The following is a 21,122-nucleotide window of genomic DNA, read 5'->3' as shown; positions in this document are numbered from 1 at the left end:
TGGCACAATTTTTGCAGAAAGTTGCATGATCACTCACAAATGTTTAGTAAGGTGTTAGCTTTTCAAAACTATAACAACAAATACAAAGTAAAAATAAAAACTGAATCGAACTATTTTATTGTAATAACATAGACCAAAGTTGTGTGAGATATCAGTACGATACGTTTTGTTACTACTGAGATATTCAGACCTCTTTTTGGCCTGATGGTGTACTGAGGATAGACGAAGCAAACAAATTGCTGCACAGGGGATAGCTTTTTAGTGGACTGAGGATAGTAACGACTTTAATACTTTCACTCTGACCCCTCGATAGCTCGTTTGTCTTTTCATTCGCTTGCCTGTCTGTTCGTCCTTCATTGGACATATTGCGATTATTTCGCATACACAGATTCTTGGGGTGCTTATAGTCTATGTTACTTCCCCCAGTTTTTAATTCAATGTAAACATAGATAGTGAGTAGGTTATAGGAAAAAGATGTTTCCTTTTGTGAAGAAAGCACCAAACTTTGTATGTAACTATTCTGAAGTATGCTGAATCCAAAAAAAGGTGGAGACACGCAGTTCGCTAACCCCAATTAGCTTAAAATGAGGCCCCAAAAAGGGACCTATATTTTATTTATTTTAATCATATATTTTTGAAAGCAATGTCCAAAAGGTTAATATAAAACCAAAATAAGTAACTATTATTGACATAATATTTATTTAGTTACATTTTATACACATTTGATATATAGAACACTAACAAATGACATAGATGAGGCCCTAAAAGGGGGAAAATTGTTTAAAAATTTCATTTACAGGATGACTTTATTTTTAAGTGTGAATATTATATCACTCAGGTAAACAAAACTAATTTTAGTATTTAATTATATCAAAATATTATTTAAACATTCTTTACATTTTGAGGTTCATTAAGGGTATTTTATAAAACAAGTTCACATATACGTAGTACTACATACTGTAATTCATATAATCGATTTTACAGTACTTATACTTACATGGGGTACCGATAGTTTGATTTCTCTATGCATATTATTAAGCATTCAAAAGAGCAGCTATAGAAGGGGTTATTTTGTGTTTTTCTTGTAATTCAATATCTAATTTAAATTCATGTAAAACGTATTATACAAAACATAATTTATATGGTTTTCAAGACAATTAATGACTTCAAGTTAAAGCATACGATCATCCTAATGCTTTCTTTACAACAAAAGAAAATGGAACGTGAACTAAATGTATTGTTGTATTTATTATTAATTTATACTATATTCAATACTAATTTATTTGAATTAGATAAAGATTTCAAGTTTTAGAATCAGTCTAAATTCCGCTTTCTTGAAAATAGCACTGGTAGTGTATGATAGATTAACCTTTGTACGGTTTGAACCAATGACCTTCCTGTTGATCTGACAACACCTTTACCACTAGACGGTCTCTCACTGAACCCCTCCACAGAGCTTATAACTATAAACATTTCTAAAGTGCAGTGATTTACTGCAGACACCCCAAGAACGCAAATAGTTACATATAAAAATAGTTTAAGATGAAAATATGATACAGAAATAAAGAGGGTCATACCAAATAGAGTTAGATGTAAATTTTTTAATGTAAAGATTAATCGATTAGTTTATAAACAATGACTCCTTAAAATATACTAGCCGTCCTAGTTATAATCATAGCTGATATGTGCTCTTTGTCCAGTACAGTGTTAGGAATACCTCTCAGTAGCGCAGTTATAAGTCCTAGAATAATTGCTTGTTTAGGGTAATGTCCCAAGCATTTTTTTGTGAATTTACAAAAGTTGAAATCAGGTTACCCTAAACAAACAACTTTTTAATTTTAGGCGTAACAACTCTTTCAATATTTAACTAATTTTAAAAAGCTGTAATAGGTTTGCCAGTATTTCACTCTCTAGCACATATGTCTTCAAAATGTCTAAGTACACAGGATTGGCTTGATACATTTATATCTGCCTTTGTATGTATTCTTGTAGTTACATTGATGAGTTTCCTTCAACTTATAGCAGCTAATTATGAAGTGTATTACATAATTAAAGCAAAGTACCAGCTCTCTTGACCATTTCTAGTTGACATGATTAGCAAAGTCAATGTATGCTATAAATGCCTGTCTACAACCTGCTTGATACAATAATATTTGCTACATACGTGAACATCTCTCAGGGGTTGCTTTTAATACGTCTAATTGCTTAAGAAAATATATTCTCTGGCTTCATTTTGATATTTCTGCAAACGTATTGAGACAGTATCACAACCAGATAATGCATTATAAAGAATGTTAGCTTTAAGTCTACGTTCTTTCGTGTGTCTTTTCCTGTTGGATTGTTGTCCTTGTTTTTATGCCAAAAAGACTGCTTACTATGGAATTAGTCAGCATGTACCAGAACTGTTTGAAACGGTTAAATGAAGCTACAGCTAACAACTAGCAAACTGTTTTACTATAGAAAGTAACAGTGTGTATCAGTGTTGGTTGCTCGTAAAATTATGCCTTTGTGGTTTTGTTTTTATGCATTTACGGCAAACAAATGTGTACCATTTCGCATACCAATTAGTGCACCACATGTTGTGACTTCAAACTTTTGGAACAATACATGGTCATGTTATGAACAAAGGTATCAAGCTGTAAGTCAGTAAATGGTGCCAGATAAAATTCTAGTTCCTAAAGGTAATAGACAGCATGAAAACAGCTAAATTACCTGATGTTCACATTTCTAATATTTATATATGAAGCCATGTTTGTTGAGAGACATTAAGGTATGGACATACTAAATAGCTGGCCTTCTTTATTCTAGATGAAGTTGACAAATTTCAAATGGCTACAGCACAGAGCAGGACCCGTTTTAAATGTCTGTATCTTATATTTTTACATTTTCTTAAAGAATATTGTCAGTGCTGAAAAAACATCAAATGGGAGTCATGTACTTCAGTCAAACAAACCAACTACAATATCAATTAAAAATGATACCCCAAATTGTATGACCTACATTTCCATAATAAATCTGTCATGCTATCATATTATTGCAAAAATGCTTCCTACATGTCAAGAATAGATCTGTTATGTGATTTCAGCAAACAAAATGTAAAAAAGGAAGGAAAAAAGCTCTACAGAGCAAAGAAGAAGGACTCTTTGAATGCGCCATTTTGCAACTACCATGATTTTTTCCGTGCCAGTTTTCTGTTTAGTGTCTGTATACCTTAATTGTGACCCTTGCGTTGAATCTGGATTGACCAGTTAAATGACACTTGACTTTCATTACTATGTACACTTCATAGAACCAATTAAATGCCAGTGCAATAATACATTCATGTATAAGAAATATAAATTTGTCAAACAAATGTATTAGAGAAGTACTGGGAAACCTGTTACAATTCTTAGATATCTATTGAATGGGTGTAAATATCAGTTTCTTTTATTTTATGGGTCTTTGGATGAGTCATTTGATTTGAAAACATGATTATGTCATATTACTGTTATGTAACATACAAAAATGATCCATTGAAGGGCTTCTCTTTTTATATAAATCTATTGCCCAAATAAAAATACAGATATATAGGTTAACTCATAGACCTAAACATGTGAATATTTTTTACTTTTTTTGATATGTTATACTTTTGATCCGTGAATTCTGTTTTTTACTTATGTTAAGTTAAGAAATATGATATTTTAACGATTGAAATAAATTAATTTGCCCTTAAATTGTGATTTTTAACAATTTCCCCTTTAAGGACCTCATATTATTTTTCCTGAGTCATGTATATTGAGTGTGTATAAAATGTAATTGAATAAATTTTGTGTCAAGGGTTATAATTGGTTAAGGTAATGAATTAACATTTTTGAAATTGTTGTAGATATGTTTAATTGAAATAAATAAAAGGTAGTTCCCCTTTGGGGCCTCATGTTTTGGTCTGTTCAAGCCAACAAATCGTATATGTAGTCCATTTCTGATCCAGTATACTTTATAACACTTTATGATACAACTTTCATTCTTTCTTCATAAGAAACATCTTTTCACACGCAGTTTTGAAATTAAACATACAGTAAAATCTGATTGCCTCCCTTTTTAGTATGTATCTTGAGAAATAAAAGTTTTTTGTAGTAAACTTTGTATATTGTCAATACCAAATGGTTGTTTGGCTATGCTAGTGATATGTTATCCATTTTTTAAATCATATGAAACATTACTTTATAGATAAATTTCTATTTAAAGGAAAAAAATATTATTTTCAAGACATTTTTACCTCCCTTTTTTAAACTGATTTAAAAGGAGGCTCCAGGGCAGATATAGCGTGTCTCCTCCTCTTGTAGGATTTGGGATACCTTAAAGTAATATCATGCAAACTTTGGTGCTTTCTTCACAAAGGGGAACATCTTTGCCATTTTTTGTTCCATATCTTACTCGCTAAGAATGGTTTGCATATTTTCCTTCTATTTTCATACTTAACACAAAATAAGTATACTTTTATTTCAAATCAGTAAAATGTTGGTTAAACAATAATGCGTTCGTATAAAATTAGTTAATCAGTCTTTTTAAGCATCGTCATCCGACTCACAAATATTTGAATGGCACATTAAAATATAGTTCTGGCTACCATGACTTAAATGGAGCTATCTTTATTTTCTGATGGTAGCGAATATTATATCAGAGATCCAAATCAGTATATTAACATCACTGAGGCTGAATTGTTAGCTAATGCAAATGATTGGAAATAAATCGTTTTGAATATGCTTCCACCATATGTTAATTTTTGTTTGCCTGATTGACTGGTAAATAAGGTACGAAGTCTGAAATCATCAATATTGGTGAGTCTAAAGGTGATTTTTTTAGTATTTTGGATCTCTGAGTGACTGGTTTTTTGATGGTACATCTAGACATTTTTTTAAAAATATTGTCATACGCTGACTAAACTTAGATTTTGAAAGCTATTCACATTGAAGGATTTTAAAAATTTAGAGGAGTTGGATTCAGAGCCGCTCACCTGACTTGTCCAAACTCAAAGTGTCTGTGATCGCATAAGTATACATGAACATGATAAGTCTTTGAAATTGTGTAATCAAATCTTGGCAGAAATGTTAGCTTGTCGAGGGAAATGCGCTCTTTCAAGTTTAAATATGATTTATCGAGAAATGCAAAACGTCTGACCCTTAGGAGTTATGTGTTGTTTACTATAAATGGTTTTTCTTTGTAAATCACACAAACGTTTTTGCAACTGTACAGCATAGTTATTCTGAAAATAAAGTAATTTTGGTAGATAAATAAACAGTTATCGAATAATTTGTAACGAAGATGACATAAAAAGTTGTTGTCCTGTCCCCCGAATATCCATGAAATACAGGAAACAGTTACTGTGTTTAAAGTAAAAATTAACGGTTATTTACTAGGGAGAAAAAATCAATCAGCTAGTTTTCAAAAACAAAACGTATTTTTCTGCAATAAAAATCATTTGTTTATACTACTGTCAAATGTTGTATATCTTGCTTGTACCCAATCGAAAACAACAGGCTAACAAACTATTAACTTACACACCATTCGGACACTATATAGTGGCAGACGCGCATATCAGCAATATTTCTCAGAAGACTGGAGAAACTGAGAAGTCTTGAAACAGACATACAGTGTACATAAACCGTGTAACTATCAATCAGAATACTGCATGTTTGTCCTGTTCTCACATGCTATCCTCAGTACATATTTGTCAACGTGGAAACTATCCTCAGTACATAATACGGCTATCCCCAGTGCAGTAGGGCAAACATTTCTAAGGGTATATCTTTAAATTTATTTATTCAAATATTTCATATAAATAACAATATTTGTGGACATTCTGTTAATTTCGAGGTGATCATCTCCTACTAGAAGTAACATTTTTCATGCTCTTCTAACTCGTAGGCATTATACAATACACCATAGTCCAAATTTAGCATTCAGCTATAAGTTCAAACACCGGATTCATTTATGGATAAGGTAGATAAGCATTAATTCAGCAAGATTTTACCTCTGGTAAAGAAAAATGACAGAACATCTGTTTGTTTACGTATCACTATCTAGGCTATATCCGGTGTCCGTTTCCCCACCGTGCGAAAGCAAGACCTCTTTCTGCAAGCGAGCGACATCATATCTCCAGCGCACGAAAGCACAACATCTTATCCCGAGCGTACGAAACTTATCTAGGGCGCATGATATTTTATTTCCGAACATTTTATCTCGAGCTTGCGACATCTTTTCTTGAGCACACAACCTCTTATCTCGAGGACATATTATCCTATCCCGAGCGCACGACATCTTATCTCCAGCGCATGGCAACTTGTCTCGAGCGTGCGACAACATACCTGGAGCGTACGATATCTTATCTCGAGTTAACCAAAACATATTATGTCTAGCACTCGAGAGACTTTAATCTAAAAAAACAAGCACATGTCCTAAAGATACCGCCTTTCTATAGTGCATGAAAGATTGATATCCATAAAAGAATATGCGCATCTTACTGCACATAGTGTGGTTTTGGTGAATATTTTATGAAAAGGTAATTTTCGTTGCTGTGCATTTAAATGTGTTAAATTAATATTCTGATATGCTTGTCTCTGTTAAAACACGCTTACGCTGGAATGATGTCACGTTAACGTGCGGTGACGTCAATGTTTTGTTGCGACCAAGAAAGAGCGCTACTTTATTTAATCTACTGTTTTAGATTAAGGGCATATTAGAATCGAACTAATTTATAGCAAAACACTCGGGCGGTAATACGTCGTACAAATAATTTTACTCGGGCTGTGCCCTCGTGAAGTTATCACGCCCGACGTATAACCGACCATCGTGCGTAAATAGCGTTAAAACACACTTTTCCTATAAATTATTTCTTAAATAATGCCGCATAATTATTTGAAGTTGATGCTGTTGTGAAAGTTATTATTTCGTACTGGTAGCAGGAGGAGTTTATATGAGTGGTATATTTGATTAAAAGCTATTATAATTTCCTCCACCCTTTTTACACACACATCTATTTCAGCTGGAGTTTTACTTGAAAAATGTGCATAATTAAGGATAACATAAAATAACAAGCATTTTGAAATATTTTAATACATTTAATGATATGATCAAATGAATTTGGGATATCACAATAAATAAATAGTGAAGAAGATGCTCCATCCTTAATTGGCCCCATAAAGAAGACGCAGCTATCAGCTAAAACCATAATGAAATTCTATCAGCTGGAACTTATGTAACGTTTTGAAGTATATTCTGATGAACATATTTTGTCCAAAAGAATCTGCATATTAAGTTATAATACAATGATAAGCTATCCAGCAATAAGCTATGTATTACAAAAACGTACACGTTGCCTTTAAACATATATATATGTATATATTAGTAAACAGTGGGGCCCATTAAGGAGTTTATGTGTTGGATAAAATTAGAAGATTAAGCTAGATTACCTTCGTCGAAGGAAAGGAGACAGTTAATTGTTATTTCATCCGACACAAAACTCCTTAAAGTACGGAATCATACGGAGTCCTTTTTAGCTCATGTTGTGCATTGTCCGTCGTGTTTAAGGTTGACGCACAATACGACGCACGACACGACGCTCGACAATACGACACGACATGCGATACGATGCACGACAATGCGACACGAGCAGCACAATGTGACATGACGCGCTACATTAATATCGCCATGTCATATCTCATTATCGCTCGTCGTATCGTGGGTCGAGAGTCGTGTCGCATTGCCGCGCATCGTGTTATGTGCCGACAGTTTACACACGACATGCAGTACGATGTGCAACAATATGAAATGACGTAGGACATGACGCATGAACGTGCGACAAGACGCTCGACAGATGATACGAAGGGCGATAATGGGAAAAGAACTCTACAAGACTTGTCTTTCGTTCTAATTCTTTCCATCAACTGTACTTGTAATGTTAGAATATAAATATAATTATGTATATCGTTGGGAATAAATATGTTTAAACCAAGGGCGATAATGCGATATGACATCGCAACATAAATGTCGCGCGTAGTGTCGCATTGTCGTGCGTCGTGTTGCTTGTCGTGTCTTACTGTAGCGCGTCGTGTCGTATTGTCGCGCGTCGTGTCGTGTTGTCGCTCGTCGTGTCGTGGCACACGTCGACCTTTAACACGACGGACGACTCATGACACGATCAACCGTCGCCTGCCCTTCCACGAAGGTGTCTAGCTTAATTTTTAAACCTGCACCAAATGGTTAAATATTATGTAAAATTGTTTTGTGTTTTGTTCTTTCTTGATTCCTTTACATTTCCTGAGGCAAAGTTTGACCAAAGTCGCAAATATCTTTTAACATAAGTGCTGCGCACGTTATCTTATATATATAACATGATTCAGACAATATCATACATGCATTAAACGCATGAAAAACATCATTTTATCCTACATATGATTGTCTACCAATGTTGATGTTGTTGGTTTTTTTCAGATGAAAGTATAGTCAGACGTAAACATGTTCCTCGTACGTAGAATGTTTGGTAAGTATGTAACTTAAATAACAAGTATGGTGACTCTTACCCAGGTGCCCGCGTGTGCCTATATCAACGCTAGAATGGGGGAACATGCGCTCATCCTCCATCATGAAAAGCGGGAAAGTCGCCAGATAACCTTTTTTTTGTAGTTTCACTGTTGAAGTCCAAAGGAAGTGTAATGATAATAGACTTAGATTAATTCACTCTATTCATTATTATTTACTTTTCGACCTTACTGCCTTAATCAAAATTATGGATTTCAAGCACAATTTGTACATCATTGCAAATTGGAACCAAACGAAATCAATAATCCATAAAAATGATACAGGTTATTTGAACCCATTTTGATATTTCTAAAAACAACGAGGAGGTTATACGCCTGCGGAAGGTAAAAAGGGAATGCGACACGAGTGCATTATTCTACGCTGCGTAAAACCGATTTAAAGTGCTTAAAATTGAAATATTTTAAAACATGGTTCTGCTTTTTCCCCAAATCAATATGTAATACAGTGGTCAACAACGTCTACCATACACCCCGATCCTTCAAAAGGTACTCATGTTTGGCTGGATAAAGACTTTCAAAATAAAACTTGCTCGCACCTCTTTGAACTTTTTATAATTTCACTGTTTCCAAAGCAACCGATCATTTTTGGAAATGACAACCATATAGATGATAAGCCATCATATCTTGGCCAGTTGTGGTGATAAAACAATAAAAATGATATCAAGATGAAGCTGCGGAATTGGCCCTTATATATTTTTATGTCTATATGCTTATTTGAATATTCAGGAATATTAATGAGAAAATATAATTACAAAATGGCCAAATTTTGTTAAAAATTACATTTTCTAAGTTTTCAATTAATATAAATGTACCAAACAGTTTTAATCAGGTCTTAAAGTCTCTAAGTGTTTTCTAAACTAGTAATTTGTTACTCTGATAATAAAATGTTTTACACCTCAGCAAACAAGATTTAACTAAAACTCAATAAATTGTTATCAATAAAATGACAAATATGAGAACTATATTGTTTCAAAAATAAACAGTAAACACTTAATTGAAGGTGGAATCAGTATATATATATATATATATATATATATAATTACACATGTACACATGTTACGTTACCATTTGAATAACACTGATTTATTGCATTACTTATTGAAAATATTTTAGAAACTAAAATACAAATACAAATACATGGCATTTATATAGCGCAAAAATTATAAAATATTCTATTGCGCTTTACAATTACATAACACACATTTAACATATATACATACAAAATATGAACAGGATTCTAGAACTTAGATTTAAAGATTTGGACATATATAAATACTATTTTACACCACATCTGAATATTTTGTATTTTAACAAGACTACACTCATTGTTCATAAAACTGCCTAGTAAATAAATGTGTTTTCAGTTTTGATCTAAAGCTGACTTCAGACTGAATGTTTTTCAGATAGCTAGGCAGATCGTTCCACCATTTGGGACCAACGACTGCCATAGATCTGTCTGCTAGTTTTGTTCGCCGTCTAGGGATGTTAAAGTTAGTGTCACTTTGTGAGCGAAGTCTGTATCGTTGTCGAGTAGGTACAAACATTTCCCTCAGATATACTGGAGCTGTACCATTGATGACACGGAAGACTATTACTAAAACTTTGAACATGACTCTAGCCTTAACTGGAAGCCAGTGTAATTCTTTCAGAAGTTCGGTACTTGGTTTTTCATAGGAAGCATTCTTGACTACTCTAGCGGCATGATTTTGGACTCGCTGTAGTTTATTGATTTGGTAGGCTGGAATTTCTGTAAATAAACTGTTGCAGAAGTCAATGTGAGAATGAACCAATCCATGCACTAATGATTCAGTTGACTTCTGTGTGAGATGTTTCCGTATAGCCCTAAGGTTTCGTAACTGTACATGAGCTATCTGACACTTTTTCTGAATGTGATGGTCAAAGTTGAGTGTATTGGTCATAGTTACACCTAGGTCTCTGACGTGATCGACGCATTTTACGTCACACCCACCAACATTTACACTTGTGATGTCCAATTTCGCTAATTGTTGTCTTGTTCCATACATAATAATTTCAGTTTTAGACTGATTCATTTTCAGTTTGAAGGTTGTCATCCATTTTATGATTTCATTTAGACAACTGTCGAGTTGTTGAAGAACAGTTGTCTCATTTTGAGAATTTCCCGCTTGAATTTTTAACGCAATCTTGTGGTCGTCCGCGTATCCATAGAGATCAGCTGGATATTTCTGCACCACTCGGTTAAGAGCCGATATATACAGGGTAAAGATCACAGGTCCGGCACAAGAACCCTGCGGGACACCAAACCTTAGTGGCTCCGTGTCTGATGCTGACTGTTCGACTAAAACTTTCATTGTTCTGTTCGTGAGATAAGATTCTATCCATTTCAAGGGAGTGCTATGTATACCAAAGTCATCTTGAAGGATTTGAATCAGTATCGGGATATCGATGGTATCTAATATAATATCAGTTATTTTGTACTATAATAATAAATTATATTGCTTTACTTGTCAGATATTGTTTCCGTAACACACTTAAAATACGTTACCACTAAAAGATATTTAAGAAGAAATCGCAGCACCAAATATCAACAGTCTGATTTCTTTATATTGTAAGGGGTAAATTTCAAAATGTTTTTCTTCTTTTACATTGAAACTCAGAAATTGCCTTAGATATATGTTACACATTCTATATTACTATTATTGTAGATGAAATTTCGATAAGACTATCACGTTGTTCAGCGATATTATCATAAAGCTTATATATGTAGTCATTCTTGTGAGTAAAAAAGCGAGTTTTGTGTAAAAACTATTTCTGAATTTCTGAAATAGTTGCGTAACAAGGAAATATACAAAGCCAACCCATTGAGCTCAGTAGGGAAAACACAGATCTATTGATCATAGGGTCTTGAATCAGATATCGGAACAAGGCTTATATTCTCCTTGACGATTTGATGAAAGGGCTGAATTGATGTTATGGAACTAAATCAAAAGACAAAACACAACATATTTTGTGAACTAAAAAAGGTTACTCTTTAGATTTTCAAGAATTTCCCGTGTGACTGAATTACATTGTTCTTTATTTCTGGCCGCCAATGTCAAAGAAACTCTATTTTGGAGATTTACGGGAAAGTTCACGTGTTACATCTAAAAAAAATACGTCCTCGGGGACGATTCATATTTTTTTTCAATTGAATATTTTTCCCTCAGTAAATACAGGCTTTGAGTTTGACTTTGAAATACAAACAAACTGTGATATGCGGTTGTGAGACATGAATCAATCCTTTTGTCAGCAACGCGGAGATTCTTCCACCTGTTACGTCAGAGGGTAACAATTTCTTTTATAGTGAATAAAAGTAACAGAAAGACAAACCAGCAACTATAACAATAACAAAATTTTATTCATGAATTTAAGTAAAAATCCAAATACCTTTGAAAATGACAAAAAACTTTAAAATCCAATCTAATAACAAAAATAGTCCAAATCCTGTCCAGGTCAAATTTAAATCCAGTCAGAATGAATTCCACAATGTTTCACACAGTTCAAAAGTAATATCCAAAATTTATAATTCCTCTCTTCAAAGATAACTTTTTTAAATCCAGAATTTTTTAATATAAATCCTTCAAATAATCCTTCCAAATATTAAATATCCAAACTGGTAATAATTTGTTTTTAAGAAATACAGGAAAGTTTCATCAATATCTACAGTTAAGCTTCTTAGGTTTTTAGGTTCTTAGGTTCTGTTTTTGAATGCACAATTTACACTCCTTGAACCTGAACTTGATCTTGCTCAGACAGTTGACTTACCAAGGCAACAACGCAATAAATGATTTTCTGACAAACTGACAAGAACTGATCTACAGATGTACAGCCTTGATCAGCGTGCAATCTTCTTAGGTATAAACATGTGCGCCCCTTGTCCCAAAACAGTAAAACGCACACTAATTTTATGTTACCCACAACTATCCCCAAATGCTCATATCAGCTAGTATTGAAAAAATTGAATACAACTCGTGACTGATTGATAAATGGGCTTTATTAAGCCATAAACTAAGTAACATCATCTAAATATCACACATAAATGGTATAAGACTAACATGTAAAACAATTTTTGAAATATCTGGGGGTGTTCAACTGCCCATAAACATAAATGTATATGGACTAGATATTGACTAGATTTGTGTCTAATTGGGTACATGTACTAGTATCAAAACTGACAACATTGTAAATTCAAAATATATATAAAACATGTAAAATGATAGTCACATCAATATAGTCATATAAAAATAGAAATAAAATACAATTGCCGAAATGAAGCGCAGAAATGCTGGGTCTAAAGGGATGGATCGAGGGAGGAAGTGGGTTGACCAAAATCACGTTTTTCTTTGTTTGATAAAAATAGGTTTGAGATGACTAAATTGTTCATCGATTATGCAGCGGTTTACTTTCCGGCTTATCGCCAACATTTCTGCGTCACTAATTTAACATAGAAGGGAGTCCAGTTTGGCACATAAATCATTTTGTGGGACATAAAATACATTTATGTTACCCACAACTATCCCCAAATGCTCATATCAGCTAGTATTGAAAAAATTGAATACAACTCGTGACTGATTGATAAATGGGCTTTATTAAGCCATAAACTAAGTTACATCATCTAAATATCACACATAAATGGTATAAGACTAACATGTAAAAACAATTTTTGAAATATCTGGGGGTGTTCAACCGCCATGACGTGGCCGGGTTTGCCCGAGGCAAAGACGCCGCAACCGCCACCGCCAGACGATAAGAGCATTTGGGTGGTAAAACGCACACTACTTATGTGGTGCAAGACATGCAAAGAACTTTTAAACACTATTTAATGAATCAACACAAAACACAACTGCCATAAACATCATCTTGGATAAATTCTAAACTGGCTGCCAACATAATAGTGGATGAAGAAGTGCTTTTACGCAAAAGTGCCCAAAAATTCAGCAAGCCCAGTATAAACACAGAAATTCATCACATATCTGGATTAAATTGCCGATTGTTCAGGACAGCCAAGACGTCAAACTCCACGTCAGATTTGGAAAAGTAGGTAGCCGTAAACTCCGGAAGCCCACAGAGCAGTAAATGAGACACATGTAGCCTCCATTTAGCTTAGGACCATGATAACCCAAATGCTCCCTGAAGACTGTGGTGGATTTGTGTTTATGTTAGACTGAATAATATTCTATTCCTTTCTTGTCCTTGTCACAATAAATATTATAACTATAACTTTTTAATTTTTATTACTTTTTTATTTGTAAATCCATTTAAATACAAGTGTATCTTTCTTTCACCACTAATCCATTGTAATGTCATCAAATGTCTAATTTCTAGAGCTTTTATAGTACTTGTAATTATGCATGAATTCAAAACATGAAATCACATGACTACTCCTCATACACCTTATATAATACAGTCAATATTTAGAAGCATACAACGATAAGTTAAATGTAGGTGCAAAATAATATCAGCTCCTTAGAACACATGTATGACCTACATTTATGAGGAGTTACTTTACTTCAGATATCAAAACAAATTATATTTTAGAAAATAATCAATTCGTTAAATCTAAACCATACTCGTGATTTCACGACACTCCGCCCAGGAGAGTAAAACTCACGATATATATGTAAGAAACAACTTATCTTCAAAGTCACATATCTATTTGGCTTTTAATGTAAGTTCGTAATAATCCTGTTCTATGTCTGTTTTTTGTCCAACAAGATCACTATTTAGATAATAGTAGTTTTTGATTAAAGTCACTGTATGGACTTCACACTTTGTAATTATTTCCAAACGTGTCAATGCCGTTTGATCTGCTTCTTCACTATTTGAAAGCCATTCACGCAAGTTCATCGACGCATTGTTGAACATTGTTTTTGCATCTTTGTATAGATTTACAGCTTCACATTCGTTATTTACACCAGTAATGACGTTATCTACGTAAATGTCATTTTTTAATTTAAGCGCAACACCATTGTTGTATGTTTCCAATTGTATCTCAACTGTAGCACCTAGAAGAAAAGGACTCGAAATAATTCTAAAAGGAATTCGACAAAATCTATATTCTTGGACATTGTCTGGGTACACTGAAGGTTTCTCTGTATCTTTTAACCACAAAAATCTTGTGACATCCCTTTAACTCGACTGTAAACCGATTAGTAGAAAAGCTTTCTCTATATCCGAAACTAACGCAATTTTGTGTAGTCTAAAGCTCATAAGAAGGCCACACAAATCTTTTTACATGACTGGTCCTCTAAATAAGCATTCGTTGAGACTTTTGTATTTGGGTTTCGTTTTTGCAGAGGCATCATATACAACACGAATTTTAGTTGTAGTTTTCTGTGGCGTGATGACAGCATGATGTGGAATATAACGAAGTATGCCGTGTTTTTGTACATTTGTCGACTTTTTCAACTATTCCTTTGTTTATCTGGTCTTTTATGACTGAGTCATACTTTTTCATAACATCCAGTTTGCTTTTCAGTTTGTTGACACAGGATTTCAATCGTTTAAATGCAAGTTCCCTGTTAACAGGAAGATCGGGGTGTTCTTCTTTCCAGGGCCAAGTCGCATGATATCTGCCATCCTCATATTTAAAAATTTCGATTGCCTTTTCGTCGTCTGAATTGAGTGGGTCGTCCGTTACGCTTATAGCTTCGTTATTCCAAAAGTCCTGTAAATCAGGTTGTGTGGGAACTGAACTGTCTACACACTGAAATACATTACTGTCCGTTATATCATTCCCATATGTAAGAATCAACATGCTAAAAAGATTAAAAGATATATCTTTTGTGACAGAATAAGGTCAATGTAATAGTCATTACCTATCAACATTTCAATACTTGAAACTTCATTTTCAGTAGGAATGGTGTCAGCTAAGTCAAGACTGTTAACCAGGTGGTTTAAATTTACGTTTGAGGTTATGTCTAATTGTCTTCTTTGAATATTTCCACTGATCACTGGTACTATATCTGCATTTAATGTCATGAACTTCATTCAACTTTTAATATACTGTAGTTGGCTTGGTTTTTATCACTGGCGATTTGTCACTGCCAAAGGTAACCAACTTTATTTCTTCCTCTTTGTACCTTTCAATCCTAGTTGATCAGCAAGTTTTTGAGTAATGTAAGTTCTTTGAGAACCACAATCCAGTAAGATTCGAACTTATTAACTAGGACCTCTGTTTGGATTTACTAGCACAGTTCTCGCTCAGAAATACTTACACTTTCACTGATAGCCCTTTGTTTAAACTTTCGCGGACATAAACTACGATGGTGAGTATTACGCTCATCGCAGTAAATGCAATTCTTGTCCCATTTGCATTCTTTTTTCATGTGGTTGTCCCTTAAACATCTGTAACAACTACCTTTGATTCTTTTTTTCCTCTCCTTTAGTGTCTTATATTTTGAACATTCATCACTGTAATGCTTTTTGTCACAATACCGACAATGATCTCCTTTCACCAATCCCTGTTTTGAATTCGCTTAAATTGACTCCGCTCTGCTTGACTGCGTTCTGTACTATTTGATTGAATATCACGTGAGTTTGTACCATATATTGGCCATCTTTTCATATTAGATATTTCTTTTCTTTACCATAGTCTGGTTTTATTTGAGCATGTTCACAAGCAACTACATATGCACGTAGTTGAGATCTAAGCAAATCCAATATCCATTTTTCATCTGCTCCTTTCATAAGTTCCAGCTGACGAAGTACTTCCTGTGGCAACTTAGACCTGATCATACATACAAACACTTGTTGATTCACACTTTCGTTCAATACTATTAAACTTCTTATATGCCTCTCGATTGAATCCAAAAATGCCCTAAGACTTTCTTTTGTATTTCTAGCTGCAGAGATGTTCATTAATTCATGGTAATGAAGATCGATAGCTTCTTGTTCATTTCCAAATCTTTCATTCAGAATGCTTATGGCCACTTCATAGTTTTCATTTGACAATGCTAATCCGCTCACTGCAAGTCTTGCCTGTCCATATAGTTTGTTAAGAAGGTAGTTGAACTTGTCAATGCAAGACAGCTTTTTTATGTATTGCACATTCAGATGCATCCCAAAAAGATGTCCATTTCATTTTATCTCCGTTAAATTACATCAAGTCTAACTTCGGCAACTTTACAGAACAAGCTTCTAGCTTTTTCTTTTGCTCCTGCTTTCCAAAAAAAACAACCTCTCTTTGTTTCTGCAATTGCGACAACATTATTTTTTCTAACTTTTCTTGTAATTGCACATTTTCATTTTCTTGTATAACTTGATTTGATTCCGTCTTTGCTTCCTTTTGGAGTTATTTCGAGTCCTTTCCTTCTAGGTGCTACAGTTGAGACACATTTGGAAACATAAAATAATGACGTTGCGCTGCAGTGCTTTATCGTCGTCTGAAGATCTATCTTTCAGGAATTAAGTCTCTTCGCTGATCCAGCTACTCTGTCTAGCTGTGACCTCTCTGTCTCTCTGTCTCTCTCCTCTCTCTCTCTTCGTTGGGGCTCAAAGTATGGAGATCTCGATCCGGAGGCAAACGCTCTACCACTAAGCTTTCATGGCACACGATTACACTTTCAGTGAAGTAATTTCGTCAATGGTAGAGCGTCCGCCTCCGGTGCGGAAGGTTGCGGAATCGATCCCCGGTCGCGTACTAAGGATGTAAAAATGGTACCAGTTGTTCCGTGCTGTTTATACATGTAAACGGAAGCAGCCGTCTGACATGTTGTAATCTATGAGCTTCGACAAAAAAATATTTCTGGTAAAATCAAACAAATCCACATAACATGTTAAAGTAACTATTTTCCCGAAATTAAATCGACAACGAGTCACATACTTGCTTTTTTACAAAGTTAGTTTGTAGTTATACTAAACCAGCAAATTTCATCTTTGTTCTTCAAAGAAGATAATAACATCTCAACCCAATCCCAATGCAATCTAGTGAATTCCCTCAGCTGTCACTATCAACATCACAGAGAAAGGTGAATTTGAACTTCTACAGGAGCAAAACCCGCACAGCTCTTGGGCGCGACAAGGCTCTTCTGAACTTCTGAAGTCTGCCGCCCATAAGTTGGCGCAATGGCTAACAAAGTCATTCAAATTGTCTGTCTACCAGGGTCTAATACCATCTGACAGGACAAATGCATTAATTTCTCAAGAAGGGCAACCACTCTAATCCCTCCAACTACCGTCCAATCTCCTTGACCTCTGTAACCTATAAGCTCCTAGAACAAGTCGTCTTCAGCCATATCATGTCACACTTTGATTCCAATGATATTCTCATTTATTTCTAGCCTGGCTTCCGAGCAAAAGGTTCCTGTGATACCAAACTTATTCTCACCATACCTGACCTAGCTAAAGGCATCAACCAAAGTCAGCAAATAAAAGCTATTCTTCTAGATTTTAGCAAGGCATTTGTCCTCACCGCCTCCTATAGTGGCTGAATCACTACGGAGTCAAGGGGCAGATTTAATTCTTAGGCAATTACCCGCATTGTCGCGCACAATAAGTAATCATTGATCGTAATTCAGAAGCCACATGTGTCTCATCTGTGTCCCAAAAGGTAGTGTTCTTGGGCCCATTCCCTGCCTCGCGTACATCAACGACCTGCCTTCGAAAGTCAGATTAATAGTCATCATTTTTGAAGATGACTGTCTTATGTACAGACAAAACCATGAAGTTGCCAATGCGATCTTGATTGATTGCATGACTCGGAACGTCAGCGGCTCGTGTCACCTAACCCTCACAAATGTGAAGTTATTCACATAAGCGAAATCCACTTGACTTCACATACACCAACCATGGCACCCGGCTGAAACCTACAGAGTGCGCTTAATATCTAGACATCACCATCACACTCAATCTCTCTAAAATCATCACCAAAAACGCAAACTCCACCATGGCATTCATTCGGTATAGACAGAACATGTACAGAATAACAGTGCTGTACAAAATTAGGCACAATTTTGTTGGTATTATTCCAGGTCCTCCTCTACGGCGATCAAGATTTGCCAGAAACCACAACCAACAGTACAACTAAAACTAAATCTCCTGTAGGAAATCTGTCTACCAAGACAACTGTTCCCTGCACTACTGTCCTTTTGAACCGCCAGCCCCAATATGCCGCATATAAGTCTACCTTTGAGGCTATTGTAGGAAACATCAACACACTCTAAACGCCTGGTTTGTTCTATCAGTTCTTTAAACAATGTATAAAGAGCAACTCTTAGTCTTTTGTATGTAAATAGTTGTCCCTTACGGCTGCACATGTACAGAATATTGAACAAATACTTTTCTAGAGTCAAGCGAATACTGAAGATGAATCTTGCCATGACAAAATTATAGCTTTTCAAAGCTGAATTTAAATTATGTCATACAATATATTACGTCCATAAAATGTAGGGCCATGGGCGGCAAAATGTGTGAGCTCTAAAGCGTAGCTAATCCAACGACAATTTAATATTTATTGAAGCTCACTGAGTTCGAAATATAATTAGGTAAAGAAAATAAGATGTCAGTTGTGCGAGTCTGAAAACTTGTTAAAGAAGAACCAACAACAAACATGAAACGAGGACCTTGTTACGGAAGATACGCGTGATATTGACCTACCACCTTGCATAAAGTGTTGATCAACACCAGTCAGTCCGACCCGCGCAATACAACTGGACAATAATTGCATTGTATCGCCGTTAACGCAAACCACCCTCGTAGGAAAGCTAATTTGAATACATATAAAGTTAATAAAAAATTATACTGTATTACTTGATGTATTTCACAACAGTTAAATTTTGTATTATATAAACAATTCGAGACTTGTATAAATCAATTCTGTTCTATCCTGGTGTACGCCTGTGATGAAGTAAAGCTGAAAATTCGCGACCGAAAACTGTGTTTAAGTGTTTTAGATACACCTTCAGGAGTAGTGTTTGACACGCTTTTGAGGATCATAAAAGTAGCATGGCAAATATGGGCCAAAGAAAATATAACGAGACTGAACATTTGTAATTAACTGCATTGCACGTTAGATGGCAGGTAGTCTTTTAGTCAAGATTGAACCGTTACCAAATAGTAGCGCGCATAGACGTAACAGAAAGCACCAATCAGTGCACAAACATGTATTCATGTAGAGTGTCGACATCCAAACCTTCATAATTCGATGGTAAACAATAATCCGTGCATAAATTGCGTGTTTCTCCACAGAGACTACTGTCCTCACCTTAGTCATCTATGACTGAAACAATTACACCAACCTAACTCGCATTCATTTTACTAACGATAAAGGACAAACACGTATTACGGAAAATTTGAAAAACTGAAATGGATATAACTGCTTAATTAGTGGGGAATTATACAGTCAAACATGTGTTAAAGCCCACCTCTGAACAGAGACCATCTGGCTGTAAAGACCACGTGACGTGTTTTGTTTTCCATTTCAACATTTACAGTGTATTTTAACCTTTGAATAAAGGCCATCTCCAAATAAAGACCACATTTTGGCTCTCCCAAGAGTGGTCTTTATAGACAGGTTTGTCTGTATATTTGTTCAGGACCTACCGTGCAAATAAAATCTACAGGTTTTGCACGAAGTTTGTGGTATTTTTTCATGTCTGTTATTCAGTAATAACTAAATCAGACATTGCCAGCTGTGGGCAAACGCCAAAATGATGTTTGTATGTGCGCGGCATCTTTGGAATGGACGTCGCGTCATTTTAAAACTTCAGTCTACGGGAAAAAATCACAAAATCTTAATTGGTAACTTAATTTTACATGTTTTCAATAAAGAAATGTAAAAAGATGTAATGATATTAACATTCTTGTATCAACGACGCCATTAACAATTTTACATTCAGTTGGAATAAACTATCGGAGGTCCAATATAAGGTGAGACAGCCTTTAGTATCCTAAACACTGTTTTGTCGGCAACGGATGTGCGTTTGAGTCTAATGGCTTTTGAACGATGGAAAACGCTTAAGACGTACCAACGCCGGCATGTAATAAGTAACAAGACAGTACATGTAATTCTACACAGATTGTTACTGTTAGAGTTTTCATCTTAACTGAATTATTCGTGGTTAAACTGTTTAATTTCTATTGCATGGATTTATTAGGAAGAAAGTTTATAGACCAGGGGCCGTATTCATAAAGCATCTTAAGTATAAGTATAAGAAATTGATTATTTACTTAAGTATTACTTAGGTTAGAAATTTATTTTACTTGAGTATATTTGTTATTCATAAAACAACTTAATAAGTAATTCTTGCTTTTTATTGTGGACGAAAACTTTAAAAAAACAACATTAATTTCAGACAGATACAACATGCACAATTATGTTTAAAGTGCTTTTATCTGAAAACAACACTCACCACGCTATTTTATTTTCTGACTTAAGTCATTTCTTACGTATCTTAAGTTTTAGCTGTTTTATGACGAGAAATTAACTTTTTACTTAGACTTAAGTTGAAATCAGCACAAACTTAAGTAAAGTCTTAAACTTAAGTCAAAACTTATACTTAAGATGCTTTATGGATACGGCCCCTGCTC

General features: G+C 34.7%; 1 protein-coding gene across 1 annotated transcript in view; it reads left to right on the top strand.

Moving 5' to 3' along the window:
* The window catches only part of LOC128559488 (interferon-induced protein 44-like), a 96,475-nt gene that overhangs the window by 14,003 nt on the left and 61,350 nt on the right, over positions 1-21,122 (top strand). The window contains exon 2 of the mRNA XM_053551257.1: positions 8,470-8,518. Coding sequence (XP_053407232.1) covers positions 8,494-8,518 — 25 coding nt within the window. The 5' untranslated portion in view covers positions 8,470-8,493. The remainder of the gene's footprint in view (positions 1-8,469; positions 8,519-21,122) is intronic.

The sequence above is a fragment of the Mercenaria mercenaria genome, chromosome 9 (genome assembly GCF_021730395.1).
Source record: "Mercenaria mercenaria strain notata chromosome 9, MADL_Memer_1, whole genome shotgun sequence".
NCBI lineage: Eukaryota > Metazoa > Mollusca > Bivalvia > Venerida > Veneridae > Mercenaria > Mercenaria mercenaria.
The sequence above is the reverse complement of the archived record's forward strand: the minus strand, read 5'-3'. Positions and strand labels throughout refer to the sequence as shown.